This window comes from Danio aesculapii, chromosome 23 (genome assembly GCF_903798145.1).
Source record: "Danio aesculapii chromosome 23, fDanAes4.1, whole genome shotgun sequence".
NCBI lineage: Eukaryota > Metazoa > Chordata > Actinopteri > Cypriniformes > Danionidae > Danio > Danio aesculapii.
Window position 1 is genome coordinate 13032353 of NC_079457.1, and position 22589 is coordinate 13054941.

Here is a 22589-nt window from a genome sequence, read left to right on the forward strand (position 1 = left end):
CATCACCACCTGCATATGGCTGTGTTACCGTGTCTAACTGTGTAATAAAAAATGTGTAGTTGTTGGTAATTCAAAATACAGACACATTACCTCTATAAATTAATAAAATGCGGTAGTTTACCGTAAAAATGAGAAATTACTTTTACAGTTTGTACTGTATTTTTAATGGTAAAGTACTGGCAACCACAGCTGCCGTTTTTTTACCGTAAATTTTACGGATTTATTTTTACAGTGTACCTTTATTTCTGAGAGCGTAATATACAACTTTAAGGTACCAATATGGACTCTTTAGATTCTAATTCTGAACATAATTTTAAGGTACTGATATAGACCATTTAGGTACTAATACGTAACTTTAAGGTACCAGTATGGACCCTTTAGGTTCTAATAGCTTGATAGTACAGATATAGACCATTTAGGTACTAATATATAACTGTACCCATATAGACTCTTAAGGTTCTAATTCTGAACATAAATTTAAGTTTCTGATATAGACCATTTAGGTACTAATACACAACTTTAAGGTACACTGAAAGAAATTACTTTTTGGTGTGGTAAAATCTAATACAATTACTCTTATAATTTTTTTATTGTAATATTAAGTGTTAAGGATTACTAAAATTGTCTAAGTAAATATTTAATATTTACACATTTACTTCATGTAATGAAACGATTGGAAAGAGTTAAATATTATTATTTATTTACTTGTAATATTTACATATTTTCTAATCGTTACAAACTTAGTAATACGAAGTAAATTTTAATAATTGATATGTCATAATGGATGTGTAGTTCCCAGAATGCTTTGCATGGGTCTGAATTAAGAGTACAAATACATATGTGTAGTGTCAATATGGACCCTTTAAGTATCCTAATGTATCTTTTGAAAAGATTTCATATCAGTGACAGTATTTGATACTTTTATTTACGAGAATGTACTGTATATTGAAAAATGTTGGAAACCTTTAACCATTGACATACATAGTATTTCTATGGATGTCAATGGTTCCAGTTTTCCAATTTTTTTTTATATATCTTATGTTAAACCAGATTTGCTCAAAGTAGGGCCCACGGGCCAAAGTTGGCCCATGGTAACCTTTGATTTGGCCCATCAATCCATCTGAAAAGAGAGTGAGAATTATGCAGAGGGTTGGAGTGAATGCCTTTGACAGAGATCGTCATTTCGAATTTAACATAACCTTTTGTTTATTTGTTTTATTGCTGAGCTACAAAAAACCCAACTGAAATTAAATGATTGAATTAAATGTTGTACATGAATCATACTTGTAAAGAATGTAAAATACTGTCACTTGACAGATAAAGGACAATGCACAAGTCATCTGCGAGCAAATCAAGGTGACGGCAGGAGCAGCTCGACTAGTGTATTCTGTTTGTTTTTACAGTAATAAGTTAGTTAATTGGCTTAGTTGATATGATTTAAAGCAACATTTTATAATAAATTAGGAAATTCCCCTTGACAAATTAATTGTAATATGGTTCGGCATAAATTCGGCACCCCTGTGTTAAACAGAACAAAAATAAACACAAAACTCCAAATAGTTTGAAACAAGTCAAGGGTGAGCAAATCATGACAGAATTTTCCTTTTTAGTGTGAGCTATCCCTTTAACTGGATGATCTTTGAAGGCAGAGGAGCGGTGGGTTTCCCTGTCAACACCCCCGTCTCTGTGGCAGATGAGGTCAGACAGGAGGGGGTGTTCGAAACTGCCAACAGGATGAAATTTAAGACCTCTCCGAGGGCCCCCCCTATCTGTGACTCCTCCAATCCAATTCACGTTGTTATTCTCGGTGCCCTCTAAGATTTATGCTGCTCACTTACGACTTTCCTTTGCTTTGCGACATTGTGATAGGTAAGACGTTTATATGTTAGATCTGCATGGATAAGCTGGTGCTGTGCTTACAATATATTTGGATTTAGGGTTGGTTTGTGTTATCAGCTTCCCATAAAATGGACCATACATGCATTCAATTATAAGTTGTCTGGCTGGTGTGCAACTTTTCCTGACCTTTGAAGGTTAGATGCATGCGTGGACACGTGTAATGTGAGCAAATGGAAAGTAGTCCAGTCACATTTTGTATATGTATTCTAAACGTAGACAGCATGTTTAAGTTGCATTACAATTTAAATAAAGACTGTAAAAAGACTGTATTGTGGACTAAATAAAACAATTATGTATGAAAAAGTTACAGATAAGTTATTTTTTTGTACCTGACAAATTTAATTAAGATTTGGGTACAAGAGCAAAGAGTGGCAATTGATTTTAAATGAATCCTTTTGGTTAAAATTAATATTTTTTCCCCTTTCATTGAACATCTTTTCTTTTCAGTGAGAATAATGCAATGTGTATTATATATAGCGCATTTATCGTGTATGGCCATACACCCAAAGTGCTTCACAATCATAAATCTCTCTCCACAACACCACCAGAATAAAGCTGGTTCCTGAATTGAGCTTTTGATGAACCCATCTGTTCGTATCTGTTTGTATTTACTCAAGTCTCCCATAAAACACTGTGAATAACAGAAGTCCTTTAGCCTACACATAAAATGCTTTAATATTTTACAATATAGTATATTTTGAAATATTTACTGATGTGCTGAAATGAGTATTTTTATGCTGATATGGATTTTTAACAAGTAAATATTTCCCTATTTAGATATTTTTGTTACTTGCATACAATTCCAGCTTGTTAAATACTGAATCAGATTATTTTTCAATAAACGTGGATTGGATTAATTTTATATTCACCAGGCTTAAAGTTTAATCACTCAATAGAGGTGTCTGACAAATGAGATTTGTACTGTACACTTGGAATAATAATATTGTAATAATTAATATATAAATAATTTAATACAAAACTTGATACAGTCAAAAACAGAGGTACGAGATCTGTCACTGGAGCAGTACCTTTTTAAAAGCTAAAGGGTCCATATTGGTACCTGACAGGTACATTGTAGGTGCATTTGGGTACTGATATGTACCTTTGAGGTACCACTGTGGACTCTTTAAGTACAAATACGTACCTTTTGAAAAGGTACTGCCCCAGTGACAGCTCTCGAACCTCTATTTTTAAAAGTGTATCAAGTTTTGTATTATATTATTTATATAATAATTATTAAAATAATATATTATAAATATTTTTTATTTAAACAATATTTAATTTTGGTTATACACAGAAAAAAATATCCAACAGACTCACTGGCTTCATACAGTCAAAAGTCAAGTGCTATTTTGGGGTATCTGCCTGGATTTTGCCTACGAAAATTCAAAAGCTTCCCAAATCCACATGCAGAGGTGTAAATGCAAAAGTTTGGTATCATTTTAAAGAAAACCCTTTGAATTTTTATAAAACACTGTTGAAAGGGATTCAAACAATTGTATATGTTGTCTGTGTTATAATAAACCGCTCATAAAAAGAGGCGTTTTTGGTAAACTCAAATTTGAAAGTGTTCCTTTGCGGTTCTGTGTGGTCTAGGTTGCTATAATTAATTTTGTTTGTTCCTGCACATGTCAGTAATCATAGGAAACAAGAACAATGTCTCTATAATAATCTATGCAAAAGTTATTTTATACAAACTAATGAGAAAACTAAACCACTTATGGAGGTATTGGGCCAGTACGGACCTTTAAAATTTAAAGAACGAGGAAGTAAATGGCGTCATTTTTTATTTAAACAATATTTAATTTTGTTGTACAAAGAAAAAAATATCCAACAGACTCATTGATTTCACACAATAAGTATAATTATCATCTGCCTTTTTAATGGTATTTACAATACCACTTGTTTTAAATTAATCAAAATTTGCCAAATAAATATTGGTGGCAACATTGGTGCACATCTAAATATACTGTTCTATAGATCTGCAATTAAATTTGATTGTGTCATTCAAAGTGCTTCACAAGACTGTAGTTCATCCCCTCATTAAAACCATTAAGAACATTGAGATTGTACCTGTTGTGTTTTGTCTAATATTCTCAGTCTGTACCTTTTTTTGGTGATTCTTCTTGCAGCAAATTTGGTTCATATGTATAAACAATGTATTTCTAAGACTGATTACAAATGACAGCCTCAAAAAAGTACATTTTTAGTTATTTATAAATGATAAACTTAAAGGGATATTTTATGCACTCAATCTGACGTTAAGTGGATATCTGCTATGTTGGTTTATTCTTTTTAAAAAAATACTACATTTCTATACATACATGGATGGAAAAACGTCCTATCGAATCTCTGTATTGCTTTAATAAACACAGCACAAAATAACGAATCCACTTCTGAATATTTCATTTTGTTATGTTATATATATGTATATATATAGTATTCACCTGTCCCCACGAATGTCAAGTGCAAACCTACGCCCTTGCAATGGGGTAAACGCACAGCTGTTTTTCAGCCAATGTTGAACTTCCGATGAAAGCTTAATGTGAGTGTTTTCAATTTCAAAAGGTTCTTTTTACAGCGTTGATGCTGTAATGTAATTTCAATACATTCAATAGACTTTAGAGTTCATTTAGTTGTTCTAGTGTAAAGTGAAATGAAAGACCGTGTAACTGCTAGCACCATCAGGATCAGCAGGCTTGCACAGAAACTCCATTGAAAATACTGGGGTAAAATAAACATATTTCAAAGACATGGCGGGGGAAATGGAATTTAATGCAGTGCTTTCTCTCTGGTCTGAGACCCACTTTATATCGTATATCTAACAGGCAGTGAAGATCGCTGATTTTTAAAGAAATCAGACCTTAAACGTGGCTATTTTATAATGAAAAGACAGTTCACCGGAGGCGCTGAGGCTGGCTAGTTGAAATTAAAAGTCTCTGTGCATATACTCCATTTAACAGAATCAACTCTGTTTTATTAAAGTCAATGTCATTTCATAAAGAGAAAACAGAGTGAAAGAAATATTAATATATTGGCATGAATTATGATGACTGTATAGAATTAAAAGTAACCTTAAGTAAGAATGTTTTTGAAACTATGAAGTGCTTTCACTTCTTTTTTGGATTTGAATAATACAATAATTTACAGAGAAGACACCCTCATTAATGTTAGCACCTGTGTTGCTTAGGCTAATCTACAGAAAATATCCCAAAATAATGAATAAATCTATATTGGGCAGCAGGAATACATTCACAGAACAAAAACAACTCCCCAAAATACTGATGACAAATGCACGCATGCGTAGATTAATGACACTGCATAGTGTGGCCCGTAGCCAGGGGGGTTTGGTTGGTTTGAAAGACCCACCCTTCACTAACAAAGGTCCAGAATTTGTCCCATACATGAGCTCATTTGTAATATTTTGACTGCTATGCCATAATAAATTGTGTAAATAACCATCGAAGAAGGCTTTGGCTGTTAGTTCAGTGTGACTGGGCTGAGGAAAGTTGAATGTGCGTGCCAGTTTGTGTTTGCCTAATAAATGACAACAGGCTAGTATTTAATTTTAAACTTGAACAGTATCCATTTTTTCTAATGATATGATGTAATAATTTTGTATTTGAAAATTAAGTGTTCTCATATTTTTGTTCTTCTAAATCTTTAGGAAATGTGTTCGGTACATCAAAAAATGTGGTTGATGACCCTCTGACAAGCTAATCCAGCTTAAAAATTATTTAAACCTCGTAATTAAATAGAAAAGGAGGCTACTAACTGCAAATGGTCCATATTTTAGGAAAAAAAGAATCACCCCTTTCTCCAGGCTGGCTACATCGCTGTTATCTAAACATTAACTTAAGTGCATGTCAATGTACTATTTTTTTTATTCTACATTTCTATACATTCATGGATGGAATAATGTCCTCGGTCGAATCGTTGTATTACTTTAAACATACAGCACAAACTAACGAATCCACATGAATATTAATTCACTCGTGCACGCGCTTTGTAACCTCCCAGGCGCGTCCCCCACGTGACTAATAAATATTCACGAGTCAAGCTTTCTCCGTAGTACTATTGGTGAATGCGTTTCCTGTCGAGGAAGTTAAACATTTCGAATAGTGATTGAAGGCGGTGAAGCGTTTATCGTGATTTATATCTTTATCGATAACGAAGTTTCATATAATGTGATGAATGTAAACACAAAAGAAGGGCTAATTTGAGACGGTAGGCTGTTCTTTACGTGGCTTTCTTTTGCTGATGTGGAACACAAGCCATCAACCGTGTGTAACCCATCTTTGTTTTCCGCATCTATCATTGTCATCAGTAACATTCAGCGTTAATGCAGATACATCTGAGATACATTTATTAGTTTGTAAGATGAACGAACGGTTGAGGTGAGGTTTGCAGCAGTGAAATCTGTGGGAGAATGTGCTACTTTGATATTGCTATGACAACGCGTTATGAGCGCTTATGAATCTAAACATGAAGACCGTCAGTGTGATTCGAGAGCGAAGTGATATAAACATCTGTGATAAACTGTTGACTGTTGGTTTATTTTAGTGGTTGCAAGTTTTGTTTAAAAGCAGCTTGAAAGAGCTAACATCTAAAGTGCTGAAAATGACTGTGATTTACATCTAAACACTATGGAAAACACAAAGAGATCATTTGAATGTTCTCAGTTTTTCTGGATTCATTCAATTCAAGTTTATTTGTTTAGCGCTTAACAATAATTATCCTTCCTAAACGGCTTTACAAAAGGTGCAAATTATTACAACATTGTAGTCAATATCTGAGAAGTTAAGGAGTTACAGTAAGTATAGGGTGGACAGTTTAACTGCGTTTATTAGGGTTTGGGTATAATGTTAATATTTGTTTTATCTATAGGCCTGATCAGGGATGGGCAAAAATACATTGCAATATATTTTAAAATACCAAAAACCTCAATTTTAAGCGTATCAAAATAAACTACAAAATACAGCAGCTACAAAATGTATCTCATTGTCTGCATTAAATGGTTTTACAGTGATTAAAGACTTAAGACTCTCTGTATGAAATTTGTACAAAATCTATACTAATATCAAAGATAAACACAAGTTGCATTTTTATGAAAACCTCCTCATATACAGTTGAGGTGAATGTGGTGCAGAGAAGTGATTGATCGAATAGGTCTGTTGTTGGAAGGTTTGCGAAGAAATTTCATGCTCCATTGTAAAGTATTTTGTAGTATTTTCAAAATACATGACACTAAAGTATTTTGATACAAAATATTAGCCCATTGTCATCGAGCCTATCAAATAAAAGTTACAAAATACTTCTTTGTATTCAAAATATGTATCTGAAATACAAGTATCATAAATACTGCCCATCCCTGGGTCTGATAATAACATTTATTTAAAAAAATGTCTACCATATGCATATATACGATACTGTTTGCTGTGCCCTAGTAAAAGCTTTGAGACAGGTGTCAAATCCAGTTCCTGGAGGGCCACAGCTCTGCACAGTTTAGCTTCAACCCTAAATAAACTCACCTGATCCAACTAATTGAGTCCTTCAGGCTTGTTTGAAACCTACAGATAAGTGGGTTGGAGCAGGGTTGGTATCCGCGGGGTCTTAAAAAGTCTTAAAATGTCTTAAATTTCAAAAACAATTTTAGGCCTTAAAATGTCTTAAATTCACTGAAATATTGTGTTGTATGTCTTAAATAATTTTAAACAGGTCTTATTTTTCCTCTGTCCAAGTAAAGCTACCCAACTGGTCCGACATCCATCCAATCACCAGCAATCCATCTTAATAAAATCAGGGAAAGAAAACTAAAAACAATTACACAGTTTCTCATGATAAAACAGAAATGCGTTAGGTTGAATAGAAGTTATACTCAATCAATTTGTACCAAAAGCCAACAAATATTTATTTTTGAATATTTATGTAATTGCCTCCGCAATAAATATACTTTTATTAATGTTAAACGTTTCATAAAAAAAAAAAGAAATGCTGTTGAAAATAATGTACAACTAGAGTTTTCTTGTTTTGAGACATTAAAGTATGTTGCTAAAAATAATTACATTAGATATTTTTTTGTGGAAAGGAAAAAAATATTCCATTGGCCCAACTGGGCCATTAGAAACAATCATAGTGTTTAGCCCTGTATAAGTTTAAATTTTCATTCATAAAGGTCTTAAAAGGGTCTTAAATTTGACTTGATGAAACCCTGGGTATAACATGAAAATGTTATTCTCTATGTACAACCAAATCATCCCTTGTGAAAACAATTTAGTTTAGTAAACACACTGGTGGATGTCCAGAGAAAGCCATGCCTGTACGAGTCAGTTGAACTTATAATTAGGAAAACATCTGTTAGAAATATCATATTTATATGGTCATTTAGATTTTTCTTTTTTTAAAGAAATCACAATTGGCCAAAATAACAACTGATTTTTATTTTCTATAAGTGATAATTAGGGCTATTCCACCAAATATTATAATGAAAAAACACTTGAAATTAGGCACAGGCTGGTATAAGATTCTGGCGGTATGATAACCTAAAAAAATATGTTCTTTTTATATGTCTGGGTAAAAATGTGAACACATTGGACCCCATTGAACACAATATATTTTATTTTAAGAAACATTAGCTGTAAACATGTCAGGCTAAATAATTACGATAACAATCATTGACTTCTGCTATCTTCATTAGTTTCAAAAACACAACTTGAAAAGGTATCTTTGGATGTTCTTCTTTGGATATAAAGCAGTGTTTCTCAACCATGTTCCTGGTGGCCCACCAACACTGCATGTTTTGGATGTCTCCTGTAATGTGTGTGACAGACAAAGGTCTTTCAGTCTCTGCTAATGAGCTGAGGATCTGAATCAGATGTGTTTGGTAAAGGAGATATAAAAAATGTGCAGAGCTGGTGGTTCTTCAGAATGTGATTGAGAAACTCTGAAGTAAAGCCACTGCGCTGTTCAGGTCCAGTATGCTTATATGTTGGTGTGTAAGTGCATTTGTTTTTCCAGTGTTTCCTGAATCGTGGGATAACCAGTAGTTTTTGATGTGAGGGGTCCTTTTCTGATGGAGATACTGTTTTCCAAACCGCAGTAAACCTTGAAATCGTCCCATGCCTACTTGAAATTTAAATCTGATCTGTTCCATACTAAATTAATCCTCTTTTAATGCTGTACCTACATCAGTTAAGAAAAAAATAAATAAATAAATAATCGTCTTTGTCTCTCAGACGGAGCGGATCGGAGACTCCATCATGCCAGGGGATGAAGTTCGGCAGAGGAAAGGAGGTGGTCGCAAGAAGTCCAAAAAGGGGAAAGGAAAGGGTGGTTTGGATCGGACTGGCAGCTTAGATGGGCAAAATGACCTGCTGTTACCCCCTCCGATTATACCATCCAAAAAACCTGCGGAGGAGAAGACAAAAACAGCCCAGGCTAAAATCGAAGAGGAATCTGCCATTTCCATCTGCCTCCAGGTGCTCTTCCCATACCTGCTGGCCGGGATGGGGATGGTGATGGCAGGCATGGTGCTGGACAACGTGCAGGTAAGAGACTGTTCAAGAACTTTCGGCAACTTTGCATAAGTTTATAGCCTAACATGACTTTCCAACAGTTCGGAGTTGCTGTAGCAGATAATGGGCCCACTTTAATTATCCAGCGTGTCAAGTGCTGATATTTATGGTCCTTCCTTACAGGAAGCAGAGTGTGAGGGAAATTAATGTGATCATTAAAATTCATTCGGAAGGAGAAGGGCTGGAAAAACACTCCAGTCATGAAGCACTGAAGCAATATTTCACCTAAAAATTGTGTCATTTGGAAGTTTTTACAAAACCTGTAGGTTTTGTGGAATGGGAATTGAGATGTGTAAGAAAATGGTGACGCTGATTGTCTGTATACAGCAAAAAGTGAATAGATTTTAGTGCTGTAAAGCTTTACATAGGATTAAAAACAATAAAAGTAGCTACCCATGAGCTATGAGGAAAACCTGTGATACAAAACTGTACAAATGTAGTAATAATAATACAAAACTACAAATTTAGATAATAAAATGTTCAGGTTGTTTTTTTAAACAACAACAGTGAGTTTTAGAATTGTTAGGTCTAAAAAGGACTAATACACTTTAGAATAACAATAAACATAGTAAGAAAATACAGTAAAAGTTTTTAAGCTGGAAATTTTTTTAAATTAATTTAATTTTTGTTTACGAAATTAGGCATTATGTAGGAAATTCCTAATAATCGTGAGATATAAACCTTCAAAATGTATTAAAAAGATATTTGTAAATAAATAAATAAAGAGAGAGAGAGAGGAAATGAGCAGTTTGTGGAAAAACTTTACTCAAAACTGCAAGGTATAAACTTAGAAGTTAAAGTGAATTTTAGTGTTGCCTCGAAATGATTAGCTGTAATTTTTGAATTGTTAAAATAAAGCCGGAATTTTAAGATGCAAATTCAAAATAGCAGCATACACTAGACATCACAAGAAAACAGAATTATATATATTTTATAATTGTTAGGTAGAAACTCAGAATTTCAAACTTCAAGTCAAAATTGTGAGGTAATTTGCAAGAATAAAGTCAGAATTGCGAGATTTTAAAATAAAAAATGCAATATATAATCTCATAACTGCAAAAAATAAATAAATAAAAAGAATAAGATCAAAATGTAAATTCACAAATTGTTCAATTCTCGAAAAATGCATATTAACTCAGAAACAGTTACAAACCACTTTATAAGATACTGTACGCCTTACTAGTATCGGGTTGGACCCCCTTTTGCCTTCAGAACTGCCCTAATACTTCGTGGCATAGATTGTGGTGCTGGAAATATTCCTCAGAGATTTTGGTCCATATTGACATGATAGCATCATGCAGTTGCTGCAGATTTGTCGGCTGCACATCCATGATGTGAATCTCCCGTTCCACCACATCCCAAAGGTGCTCTATTGGATTGAGATCTGGTGACTGACTCAAGAAACCAGTCTGAGATGATTCACGCTTTATGACATGGTGCGTTATCCTGCTGGAAGTGGCCATCAGAAGATGGGTACACTGTTTTTCACAGACCAGGCAACGTTTTTCCAATCTTCTATTGTCCAATTTTGGTGAGCCTGTGCCAATTGTAGCCTCAGTTTTCTGTTTTAAGCTGACAGGAGTGGCACCCGGTGTTGTCTTCTGCTGCTGTAGCCCATCGGCCTTAAGGTTCTGATGTGTTGTGCGTTCAGAAATGCTCTTCTGCATATCTCGGTTATAACGAGTGGTTGTTTGAGTTACTGTTTCCTTTCTATCAGCTTGTACCAGTCTGGCCATTCTCCTCTGACCTCTGGCATTAACAAGGCATTTGTGCACACAGAACTGCCGCTCACTGGATATTTTCTTTTTTTCAGCCCATTCTCTGTAAACCCTAGAGATGGTTGTGCATAAAAATCCAAGTAGATCAGCAGTTTCTGAAATACTCAGACCAGCCCGTCTGGAACCAACAACCATGCCACGTTCAGTCACTTTTAATCTTCTTTCTTCCCCATTCTGATGCTCAGTTTGAACTGCATCAGATTGTCTTGACCATGCCTACACACCTAAATGCATTGAGTAGCTGCCATGTGATTGGCTGATTAGAAATTTGCATTAACGAGCAGTTGGACTGTTGTACCTAATAAAGTGACCCGATGAGTGTATAAGCAGAAAAACATAACTATTGTGAGATGTTAACTCAGAATTGTGTGGTATAAACTCATAATTGCAAGTTGCCAGCACCCTATGGAATGCAAAGTTCTGCATTAAAATGAGTTGACACACTAATGTTGTGATATAACAATGTTGTGATATAAATTACTTGTATATAAAATTTATTTGAGAACTTACCCCAAAATCATTTTTTGTCATTTTGACAAGGAAAAAGCTTAAAACTGAGATGCTAACTCATAATTATGAGCTCTAAACTAATTATAAAGTGGAACTGTGAGTATTGTGTTTATAAACTCACAATTCTTAAAAAAAAAAAGCGTGACTTACCAGAAAACAATAAACTAAACACGTAAAGAAAAAAGAAAAGGCTGCCAAGTTATTCTTTTGAGATTAGATTATTTCTGACAGAAACAGACTTCTATACTAAAGGAGAGAAAACTTGCAATAAATCCACCTTATTCACCTGTATCCAGTGCTTAAGAAAGCATCTGTCCTTGAACTGGTTGTCATTTAATAAGTGATGCTCTGTCTCGATGACCGTTTAATGAATGAGATCATAGGTCTGTGTTGTTGATGTGGGGCTATATTTGCTGCGTCACTGTGCCGCGCTCACGACCAAACCGTTTTTTAAATTTAGCTGAATCATGCCCCTCTTTCCCAGCGTGTCCTCTATGTACTGGCGAGCAAGCAGTGAGTAATCGAACAACGCTGCATTTTACAACCCCACAGCTTCTCAATCGCTCTCTTTGTCTCTCACGCACACACTTGTTCAGTCTCCATCTATCTCTTCCTCTCCTCCTTCGTTTTTCCCCCCCGTCTCATTCGTGTGCCAAGCACTCACCCGTTCACAGCTGATAAGACAGGTTCAGAAGTACGTCAGAGGAGAACATTAGCTGAGAGCAGGACAAACGGGACAGACGCAGGACTCTGAGCAGTTTATAGGAGGTAATGAGGGTCAACCCAGTGACTGTTTTAGAGGGCCTGCACCGGTGAGGAGGGGGAGAAAGGACTGCCCTCCGGAACGTGTGGAAAATAAAAAGCCTCAACATGTGTTTCTGTCACGCTCTGGACCTGTTAGACCATTGTTAGACATTAAGCCGGACAGGACGTTTTTCTTCGGATTCGCGACTCCTGTGGCAAACAGAAGACTGTATATTATGGAGCATCTATCGATCTGTGATTGAAAAAGAAATGCGGATTGGGAATTATTTTAAAAGCACTGAATTGACTGCTTAATCTTCATCTTCATCTTCATATCAGGCATACGGAGAGTCTCAAGAAGTTTTTAGAAGTGGATTTTGATTCTCAGGGAATCAGTTGAGGAGAAGGTTTCTGTCAAACAGATGAACAAATGACATCTTGGAGAAGTTGTTGAAGAAATTCGGCAACTTTTTTTGGGCTGTTCTGGAGATACTAAATTATTTTATTATTTAAATCTGAGAAGACAACATTTAAAAATCCTTTTTCATTGCCGTTTTTGTTTTAGGTGTCATTTCATTTGGAGGAGATCTTTTTAGGGACTATCTGGAGTTACGAAATTCCCTTATTATTTACATCCCGTCTTTCCAGTCAACATTTTAACAACTATATGCTTACCATTTTTGTTTACGGATCTTATTTAATTTTGAGAAGAACTTTTTTGGGGACTTATTATTTATTATTTGCTTACTTTATTATTTATGTTATGTCTTCCAAGGCAACATTTAAAAATCCATTTTCATTGCTGTATTTGTTTTAGGCGTTTGCATTTAATGTCGAGAACTTTTTTGGGACTATCTGGAGATACGAAATTCGCTTATTATTTATATCCCATTTTCCCTGACAACATTTTAACTTCCATACTCTTACCGTTTTTGTTTTAGGTGTCTTTTTTTTCATAAAGGACATTTTTGGGACTATCTGGAGATACTAAATTACCTTATTATTTACATCCTGTCTTCTAAGGCGACATTTAAAAATCTATTTTCATTGCTGTATTTGTTTTAGGCGTCTTTTAATTTTTAGAAGAACATTTTTGGGACTATCAGGAGATACTAAATTACCTTATTATTTGTATACTTCCAGTCCATCATTTAAAAATCCATTTACTTGCCGTTTTTAGTTTGAGGCGTCATATTTGATTTTAATAAAAACATTTTTGGGACTGTCTGGAGATTCTAAATTACCTTATTATTTACATCCTTTCATTCAGACAACATTTAAAAATCAAATTATTCAAAACATCCATTTTCTTGCAGTTTTTTGTTTTAGGTGTCTTTTTTTTTTGTCCCGAAAAGAGCGTTTTTGTGACGTTATTCGTATCTAGAGATACAAAATTACCCTATTATTTAAACCCAATTTTGTCAGAAAACATTTTAGGATCCATATTCTTGTCGTTTTTGTTTTAGGTGTGATTTTTTTTTTTCCCGTAAAGAACATTTTTGGGACTATCTGGAGATACTAAATTACCTAATTATTTACATCCTTTTTTTCCCAAAAAACATTTAAATATCCATTTTCTTGCCGTTTTTGTTTTGAGTGTCATATCATATCGAGAAGAAAGTTTTTGGGTCTATCTGGAAATACTAAATTACTTTATTAATTGCATCACATCTTTCCAGACATCATTTGAAGATAAAATTTCTTGTTGTTTTTGTTTTAGGTGTCATTTGTTTTCGGGGAGAAAAGATTTTTGGGACTATCTAGAGATACCAAATTTCCTTATTATTCACATCCTGTCTTTCCAGACAACATTTTAGCATCCATCATTTTGCGTTAAAAGCTTCCAGAAGACCTGCTGTGACCAGTAACGGCCCTCAGCGGTGGGGAATGGGGTAAGAGAGATGGTGGTCACTCAGTTAGAGCTGGAGCTCTGTTATCAGGGGAAGAAGCTCAGAGGTTTCACCTGTAAACTGACCCGCTCTGCCAATGGCTTCTTGCCGGAGAGCTCCTTCATCATCGTGGCGCAGGTCTTGCTGCCTTATCTGCTGGGTGGTCTGGGGATGGTGGCGGCCGGCATCGTCATGGACATTGTCCAAGTATGAGCAATTTAATCTAGATTTGATGTAGTATTTTTTTTTTTAGTTATTTTACTGTATTATTTTTGGATCATGTAAATAATATAGTTTTTCAATCAGTGTTGATAAGCATTGGTTATGCTGCCTTGGTTTTGTGATGGCGTCAGATGGGAATTTAATGTACTTTGATATATCCCATTCTAACCTTTTTGGACATAAGTCATAGTAATGCCATGATTTTAATCAGAGTATGTTAAAGCACTGTAGAATGTTTTTTTGTAGTATGGGCAGGATGCTACCAAATTGATTTGAATAATATCATGAAGTATAGTATGTACCATATTCTAAAAAGTCATAATATTACCACAGTATTAATCAAACTTTATCTTATGCACTTTTCCATGCAGATAATGCAGTTTAAAGTTTTTTTTTTTAAAAGTTATTTTTATTGTTAGAAAATATACAATGTACATTTTACTACAATTTGTAGTTGCACTTGCACAATTTTTATTTTTGTTATGACAGAGCCACTATTTTATGGTAATTTTTTCACCACCAGTGTATTGAAGATATGAAAACAGTGACTTCAAAGAAAGCAATGTGTGTGTGTATATATATATATATATATATATATATATATATATATATATATATATATATATATATATATATATATATATATATATATATATATATATATATATATGTAATTTTTGTCTTAGTGTATGGCATTTATTTATACATTTTTATGCCTTTTTAAAAATTGCTAAAACCAAAAGGGGTAGTTCACATAAAAATAAAAATCACTATTTACTCACATTGAGTATGTGGTTCCAAAGCACAAAAGAAGATATTTTAAAACATGTTGAAAATCTATTTAAGTCAATGGTTTCCAACATTTTTCTAAATATCTACTTCATGTTAACCAGAAGAAAGAAAAAAAACTTAAATATTGTGGCCAGTTAAGTTAAATTTTCATATTTGGGTGAACGATCCCTTTAATTGTTAAATAATTCATTGCTCTTATGTTATATTCAAGTATTAGATTATTAGTGCCAACATTTACTTACCAAAGCTTAGAAAGAATATATTTTAGATTTTAACCAGTTACTGTACATGGAGTGTTATTGTTACCTAAAACAACTTGAAGTCAATGCTAATATACGTTACATTAGGTAAATTAAACTGAAAAAGGTACAAAAAATATTTGCTGGAATGGTTTAAATTTAATGAAACTTAGAAATATTTTCTTGCAGTAGATCAATAGATGCAAACAGAAAAAAACACAAATTAAAATGGCAAAAGCATATACTAGTAAGTTAAAAATAAATATATAAATAAAACCATATTTAAATAATACTAAAACAACACTGATCATATACCATATCTGCACATTTAAACTAATAGATTTATAAAATATGAATTAATATAAGGAGAAATATTTTCTCATAAAAAATATTTCAGATTTTGATCAAATTACTAAATTAAACTTTTTTTTTTTTCAGTAAATTTACTTGGATTAGCTCAAGATTAATTATTCACCTAAAGAATAACAAAAAACTACATTTTGATTTTAATAGTTTAATTTAATTTATAATGCTTTAATAGTTTAGTTGGGGACAAAAAAGGTTGATCATTTTGGATCCCAGTTAAAATTCTTGCTTTGACTCTGAGTTGAACTCTGCAAGATGTATGATTATAAAAACAACTAATAAAGGAATAAATAAGTAAATAAATATAAATAAATAAATAAAAAAATAGTTTACACTCCTAGTTTCTCATTATTCTATTGCAAAACATTCCTTTATTTTTTTTGCTGTCTAATAATAATAATAATAATAATAATAATAATAATAATAATAATAATAATAATAATAATCCTGTTTGGACCTAGTGTTGTGTTTAAATGTATTTATGAGTAATGTTTTATTTATAGATTTTTATTACTATTTTTATTACTAAATAAAAAATAAACATTTTTTAATAAGAGAAAAAAAGACATTCACGAAGATTAAGCTAATTAAATTGTTATTAAAGAAAATGAAAAAAAAAAAACACTTCTCTAACACAGACTTAACCACATGTTAGCTTCGAGTAACAGTTCCTTGTGCTTCTGTCCTCCAGATAGGCATAGTTGGCATGGGCTGTGTTTTGTGTCTATTAATTGAATTGTCATGGGGACGAGCGAGACAGACAGAGGCTGTTTCTGGAGAGAGCAGAAACAGAAGTGGGCTAGATCCCAGGATGGCTTGTGACGTGACACCCTCTCCACCAAAGAGCCTGGACTTGGACTGTGCGTGTGGTAAAAATAAAGGCCCCTGGCTGGCTGGCACCGCTCTCTTATCTGTTGATTTAAACATTACGGCTATTTTTAACTGCGTGAGTGGGTTTGCGAAGAGAGGAGCGCTCAACTCATATACTGACACTTTGCTAAATATAAATGCAAAGCACAAGAAGCCATTCATGCTCAGTGAGTCACTGGCTCTTTGTCAGCTTGCTCATTATGAGCTGATATTTATGCCTTTGCTGATGACTGCTTCGTGTTTTGACTGTAAGTATCAAAATAAAAGAGGTGAAACTGACATCCAGTTGGATTGATCAGTGCTTTTCTAAAGTATCTTTCATCTCAGTTTATGGCCTGTACATTAACACGTCTCTCAGTTTAGAAATATTGACAGTGTTTGTCACATTAGGAGTGATGTATGGGAAAGCCAGTGCACTTTTCAGTATTAATTATTATAGCTATTCTGCTTGCAATTCATGAAAGTTTGGATTTGGTGGTGAGACTTCTCTTCCCAGCATGCAATAGGGGTCAGATATGTGCAATGAGTTATTATTTTTAGTACGGTGTGTCTTTTTTTTTGTATTTTCTCATTCTGTTGGTTATTTTTGATAAATCTTGGGTGCATTTTAAGCTATATCTGTGGTTGTTTTATTTTTGTTTTGTAACAGTTGTGGTTTGTGTGTTGGGGTTTCAGTGCAGTACAGTACAGAGCGCATGCCATAAACTAATAGTGATGATAAATCTTATTACCAAGCTGTTTGTGTGCACTGGATGTTTTGGCTGATTCATTTAGTTGGGGAAAAAGGTTGATCATTTTAGTTCTGTATTAAATTTTTGCTTGAACTTGCTTGAGCTTGAACTTGAGTTGAACTCTGCACAGTGTATGATTATAAAACAACAACCAAAGAATGAATAGGTATGTAAGTAAATAAGTAATCAATCAGTCTGCGGACATTTGTTTACAATCTTAGTTCTTATTGCTGCCTAATAATAATAATAATATTAATAATAATAATAATAATAATAATCCTGTTTAGACTTAGTGTTGTTTTTAAATATAGTCATGAATATTTTATTCATTGATTGATTTATTTTATTACAAAAATATAATATTTTTATATTTTATTACAAAAAGCATTTTTTTTAAAGTTATTTAATATAACACTTCTCTTTGGTAAACTAGTACTAAAATAATTATATCTATATAGAATGTTTTTTTTATTTTTTATTTTCTTACATTTATTTTAAACCCGCAATTATTCGATTAATCTTAAAAATATTTACACTGTATTTTACAGTTTATTATAATAAAAAAATATATTTATGAAAATCTTTTTTGGTATTGGGTATGACTGCTTTAACCAGAATGACTTGATGCTTAAAATGTCAGGACAATTTATTGTTATTGTATTAAAGGTGCTGTATGTTAGTTTGACACCAAATGGTTGAACTAGCTATTGCATTCATGGATCAAAACAACGCAAGCGCAGGTTGCCAGATTGAGGACCAACAGGAGTGAGGCTGACTATCAAGCCTAAAGGCCGATTTAAATTGTGTTTTATATTAAAGCAATGGTATGCAATAGAAGCAATATTCTTCATATTAAAAGGAGTTTATGTTGTAACCAACACCTCGAATTGATATATTAGAAACGGCTTCTATTTCTTGCAGCTGAATGACAGAAAGCTTTGACGATGATCACCTCAAGTAAACCTCATGTGCTTTATTCAGTGTTAAATGCTAACAATGTTAGTTTGAATGCCATTATACATGACATTTATCGTCATACTACTGAAAGCAGCAGCAGATAGTTCACCTCAGATCTTGAAAGTAAAATAAACCATTTGAAATTGAATTTTAGAACTAAACAGATCAGTGATTCAGCATGTGCATTTAATAATGATAAATAAGGTTAATATGTATTAATTTTACATATTATAAACCTTACCATTTCGTGAGTGAGTGCATATTCTGTGCTTCTGAATGGCTGTATTAAAATTTTTGTCGTGTTTCATCTGGTGCAAACAGCCAAATTGCTTATCACTGCAAATCTCCTCATGTAGCGTGTTGTTAGAACACGGGGTACAATGTAATCTGCTCACCTAATGTTTACACTCATAATATTTATATTATTTGTAATTAATAACCTCATGTGTAACTCTGAATCCGCGTCTCATTTCGGAGTCTGCTACTATCCACTGAAGGTCGCATTTCGGTCACGGGTGCATGCTTTGAGAGCCAAGAGCCAAGGCAACCTGGAGTACTGAAATATAATTGGCTAAAGTGGTATTAGGCGGGTTAAAAGAACCAAAAGAAAGACGGCTTTCTGCCACAGAATGCCCATTTTCAAAGCAGAATAACTGACTTAAGCATTGTGTTTCAGATAAACAAAAACGTTCACTTGGCATGTTTCTTAATTATCTGCAAACATATTATGGTATTTTTATACTTTAGTTAAGTCAAAAACTTACATACAGCACCTTTAAATTATTTAATGACACATTTCATAAATTCCGTTTTGACTGTCCTGGTCAACTCCTGTAACATGGACAACCTGCTATTAACTGTTTCAGCTTGTTTGTGCAAAGCCCTGCTCACACTGAGATTTCAGCCACGATTTTGTCATCTGAGACAAATTCAGGAAATCCTAAAAGATTCCTGAAATCCTAGGCTAAAATCGGTGATCTTTGATCATTGGTTTGACATGTTCACTGACAGCCGCTTAGTGCCCGTTGCGATTAGTGTCGCTTTTCCTCTGATGAAGTTCTGCAAGTGATTTCAGACACTTTCCTGCATTATGACAACAGCTGCGATGAGCGTCTATCCAAGAACCGATCTCCGAGCTTCGAATTTGATGACGCAATCCATGTTTTTCTTCCTTGTTTAATGATTGATCCGTGCTGTGTGCAAAATTGCCGCTACAGATTGTTTACGTTTGGTGTGAGGAATCATTTCAGAACGCGGGATAGTGTCACGGGTGGATGACGTCAAACTCGGGGGGCATTTTTTTTCTTGTTTGGCACATCTTTATTGTCGTTCAGTCTGATTTTATGACAGCTGTGATCTTACAGTGTTACATGGGAGCCATGTTCGTGCAATCTGACATGCTACAATCATTCAGGATTATAAAAAAACAGTGTGAGCCGGCCTTAACTATCATCTCTCTCTCTGTGTGTGTGTGTGTGTGTGTGTGTGTGTGTGTTTCAGCATTGGGAGGTGTTTAAGGTGATCACCGAGGTCTTCATCCTGGTACCTGCTCTGGTCGGCCTGAAAGGAAACCTAGAGATGACTCTGGCATCTCGTCTGTCTACTGCTGTATGTAAAAAATACTCACCCAGTTGGATAAGAAATGCATTACTTGTTTGCATAATATAGTACTAGTCTATCACAAGCTGTAAACCTCAGTGTTTAATGGCGGTTTTATCTATCGTCTTCCTCAGGCTAACACTGGACAGATGGACGACCCCAAACAGCAGTGGGTGATGGTGACCTGTAATCTTGCACTTATTCAGGTATGTTAATTAACTCTGCACTAAAATAAAAGGGGGGTTTAGCATTGCCAAATATAGAGCTTTATAAAGCTGCATTTGAGATGATTAAATAGAAATAGTGAAAACTCTGACCTGCCCGCTCAGTGTTATTGATGCTTTATCTAGGAAATCTTTACTTTTTATTGTGGATGGGGAAGTTAACCCTATATTGGAACACTCACAGCAGGTCTGGAAAAAGTACATAAGATATTTCATTTTTTTCCCCTATTATAAACTAGGCTATTCTTCATTATGGAATAACCCTGCTATTAAAATACAGTAGGAAAGAAAACTGTGTATTGGAAGGATTGGTGTAAAAAAGATCTGAAAACAGTTGATGATTTATATGGACAGAGGCCACTGTATTCATTTCAGGAGTTGAAAGACAAGTTTAAATGATTAGATAAAGGGGATTTCTGAAAATATATACAACTTTATATATAAAGCAGGAGCAGAAGAAAGTGTTTATTAGGGTTTCTAAATATGCCAAAGTCAGAGCAAACTACATCTTTTGTGTATAAGATTGCTGCAAACAACATGTATGGAAAAAGAATTGTTTTGAATTGTCTCATTTAAGAATTGCTTGGGTGGAAGACCTGGAGGTGGAATTTGAAGAGGGTGAATTGGAGGCAGTAGTTTCTAGGGTATCCTGTGAGATATGCTAGAAGTCAACTCATACATTACAAGATAATTAATCGATATTACTGGACCCCAGTAAGACTGCATAGGCTAGGATTAATGAAAAATAACCACTGATGGAAACGTGGTCATTCTGTGGGCACCTTTTTACATTTAATGTGAAGCTGTCATTTGGTGGCTCCATTCTGGACAAGAGTTATTCAAAACCTTGACAAATGGCTGGGACAGCCTTTACCTTATTCACCAAAAGTTTGTCTTGGTCATACATCCATTCTACAGAACGCAATATCTAAAGTACAGGCTGGGCTAGTCGTTGCAGGATGTATTATGGCTGTGAGACTGGTGCTGCGAAACTGGAAGAACTCAGATACTCCCTCTTTTAAGGATTGGATTGAGCTGATGACTTCTACTGCATCATATGAACGTATGTTGGCAAGACTTCAGGACTCCACCCATACTTTCAATCAGAAATGGGGTAGCTTTTACAGTATTTAGAGAGCATGTAAAAGGAAAATTGAAAGGTTGTCATTTTGGCTGTCTACTGTATTGTATTATTTTATATTTAATATTTGTTCTAATTTCTGTTTTGTTATTATTTTTATTATAATTTGTTTACATTATTTTCCTCAATGTTGATTTGTGAATTTTATGTCGTGTGGGGTATAAAAGTAAAAAAAAAAAGGATACCTTTTAGGCATTGGCAGGTGTAAGTTTCTGACAGTATGATAACCTTGGATAAAAATATCACAGTATTACGGTATTGTGATTTCTGCTCTAAAATTTATTCTTTTTAAATCTCTGGGTAAAAACAACACATTTTACCCTTTGAAACTATATATTTTATTTTTAGAAAGATTTTAAATATTTTATAACAGTAAACATGTCGGGCTAAATAATGAAAATCATAGACTTAGATCAAAGACATAGATCATAGACATAGATCAAAGAATCATAGACTTATCAAAGACTTTAAAACAGCATCTTTGGATATCTTTTCTGCTAGAGATACTGTTGTCCTAAAAAACAACGAAAAATCGTACACATAATAAAAACAAAATAAAAATCTTACACATAATAAAAACAAAATAAAAATCTTACACATAATAAAAACAAAATAAAAATCTTACACATAATAAAAACAAAATAAAAATCTTACACATAATAAAAACAAAATAAAAATCTTACACATAATAAAACAAAATAAAAATCTTACACATAATAAAAACAAAATAGAAATCTTACACATAATAAAAACACATAATAAAAATCTTACACATAATAAAAACAAAATAAAAATCTTACACATAATAAAAACACATAATAAAAATCTTACACATAATAAAAACAAAATAAAAATCTTACACATAATAAAAACACATAATAAAAATCTTACACATAATAAAAACAAAATAAAAATCTTACACATAATAAAAACAAAATAGAAATCTTACACATAATAAAAACAAAATAGAAATCTTACACATAATAAAAACAAAATAAAAATCTTACACATAATAAAAGCAAAATAAAAATCTCACACATAATAAAAACAAAAT

General features: G+C 33.5%; 1 protein-coding gene across 3 annotated transcripts in view; it reads left to right on the top strand.

Moving 5' to 3' along the window:
- The first annotated feature begins 1769 nt into the window (after positions 1-1769).
- LOC130217185 (solute carrier family 41 member 1) overlaps positions 1770-22589 on the top strand; it is a 37135-nt gene continuing 16315 nt past the window's right edge. Inside the window, exons 1-4 of one of the 3 annotated variants that reach the window (XM_056449241.1) lie at positions 1770-1869; positions 9135-9446; positions 20072-20179; positions 20305-20376. In XM_056449241.1, the coding sequence (XP_056305216.1) occupies positions 9159-9446; positions 20072-20179; positions 20305-20376 (468 nt within the window). In that variant the 5' untranslated portion in view covers positions 1770-1869; positions 9135-9158. Of the gene's footprint in view, positions 1870-6158; positions 6183-9134; positions 9447-14337; positions 14602-20071; positions 20180-20304; positions 20377-22589 lie in introns of those variants that run through there. The other 2 variants (XM_056449242.1, XM_056449243.1) reach the window with 2 other exon arrangements.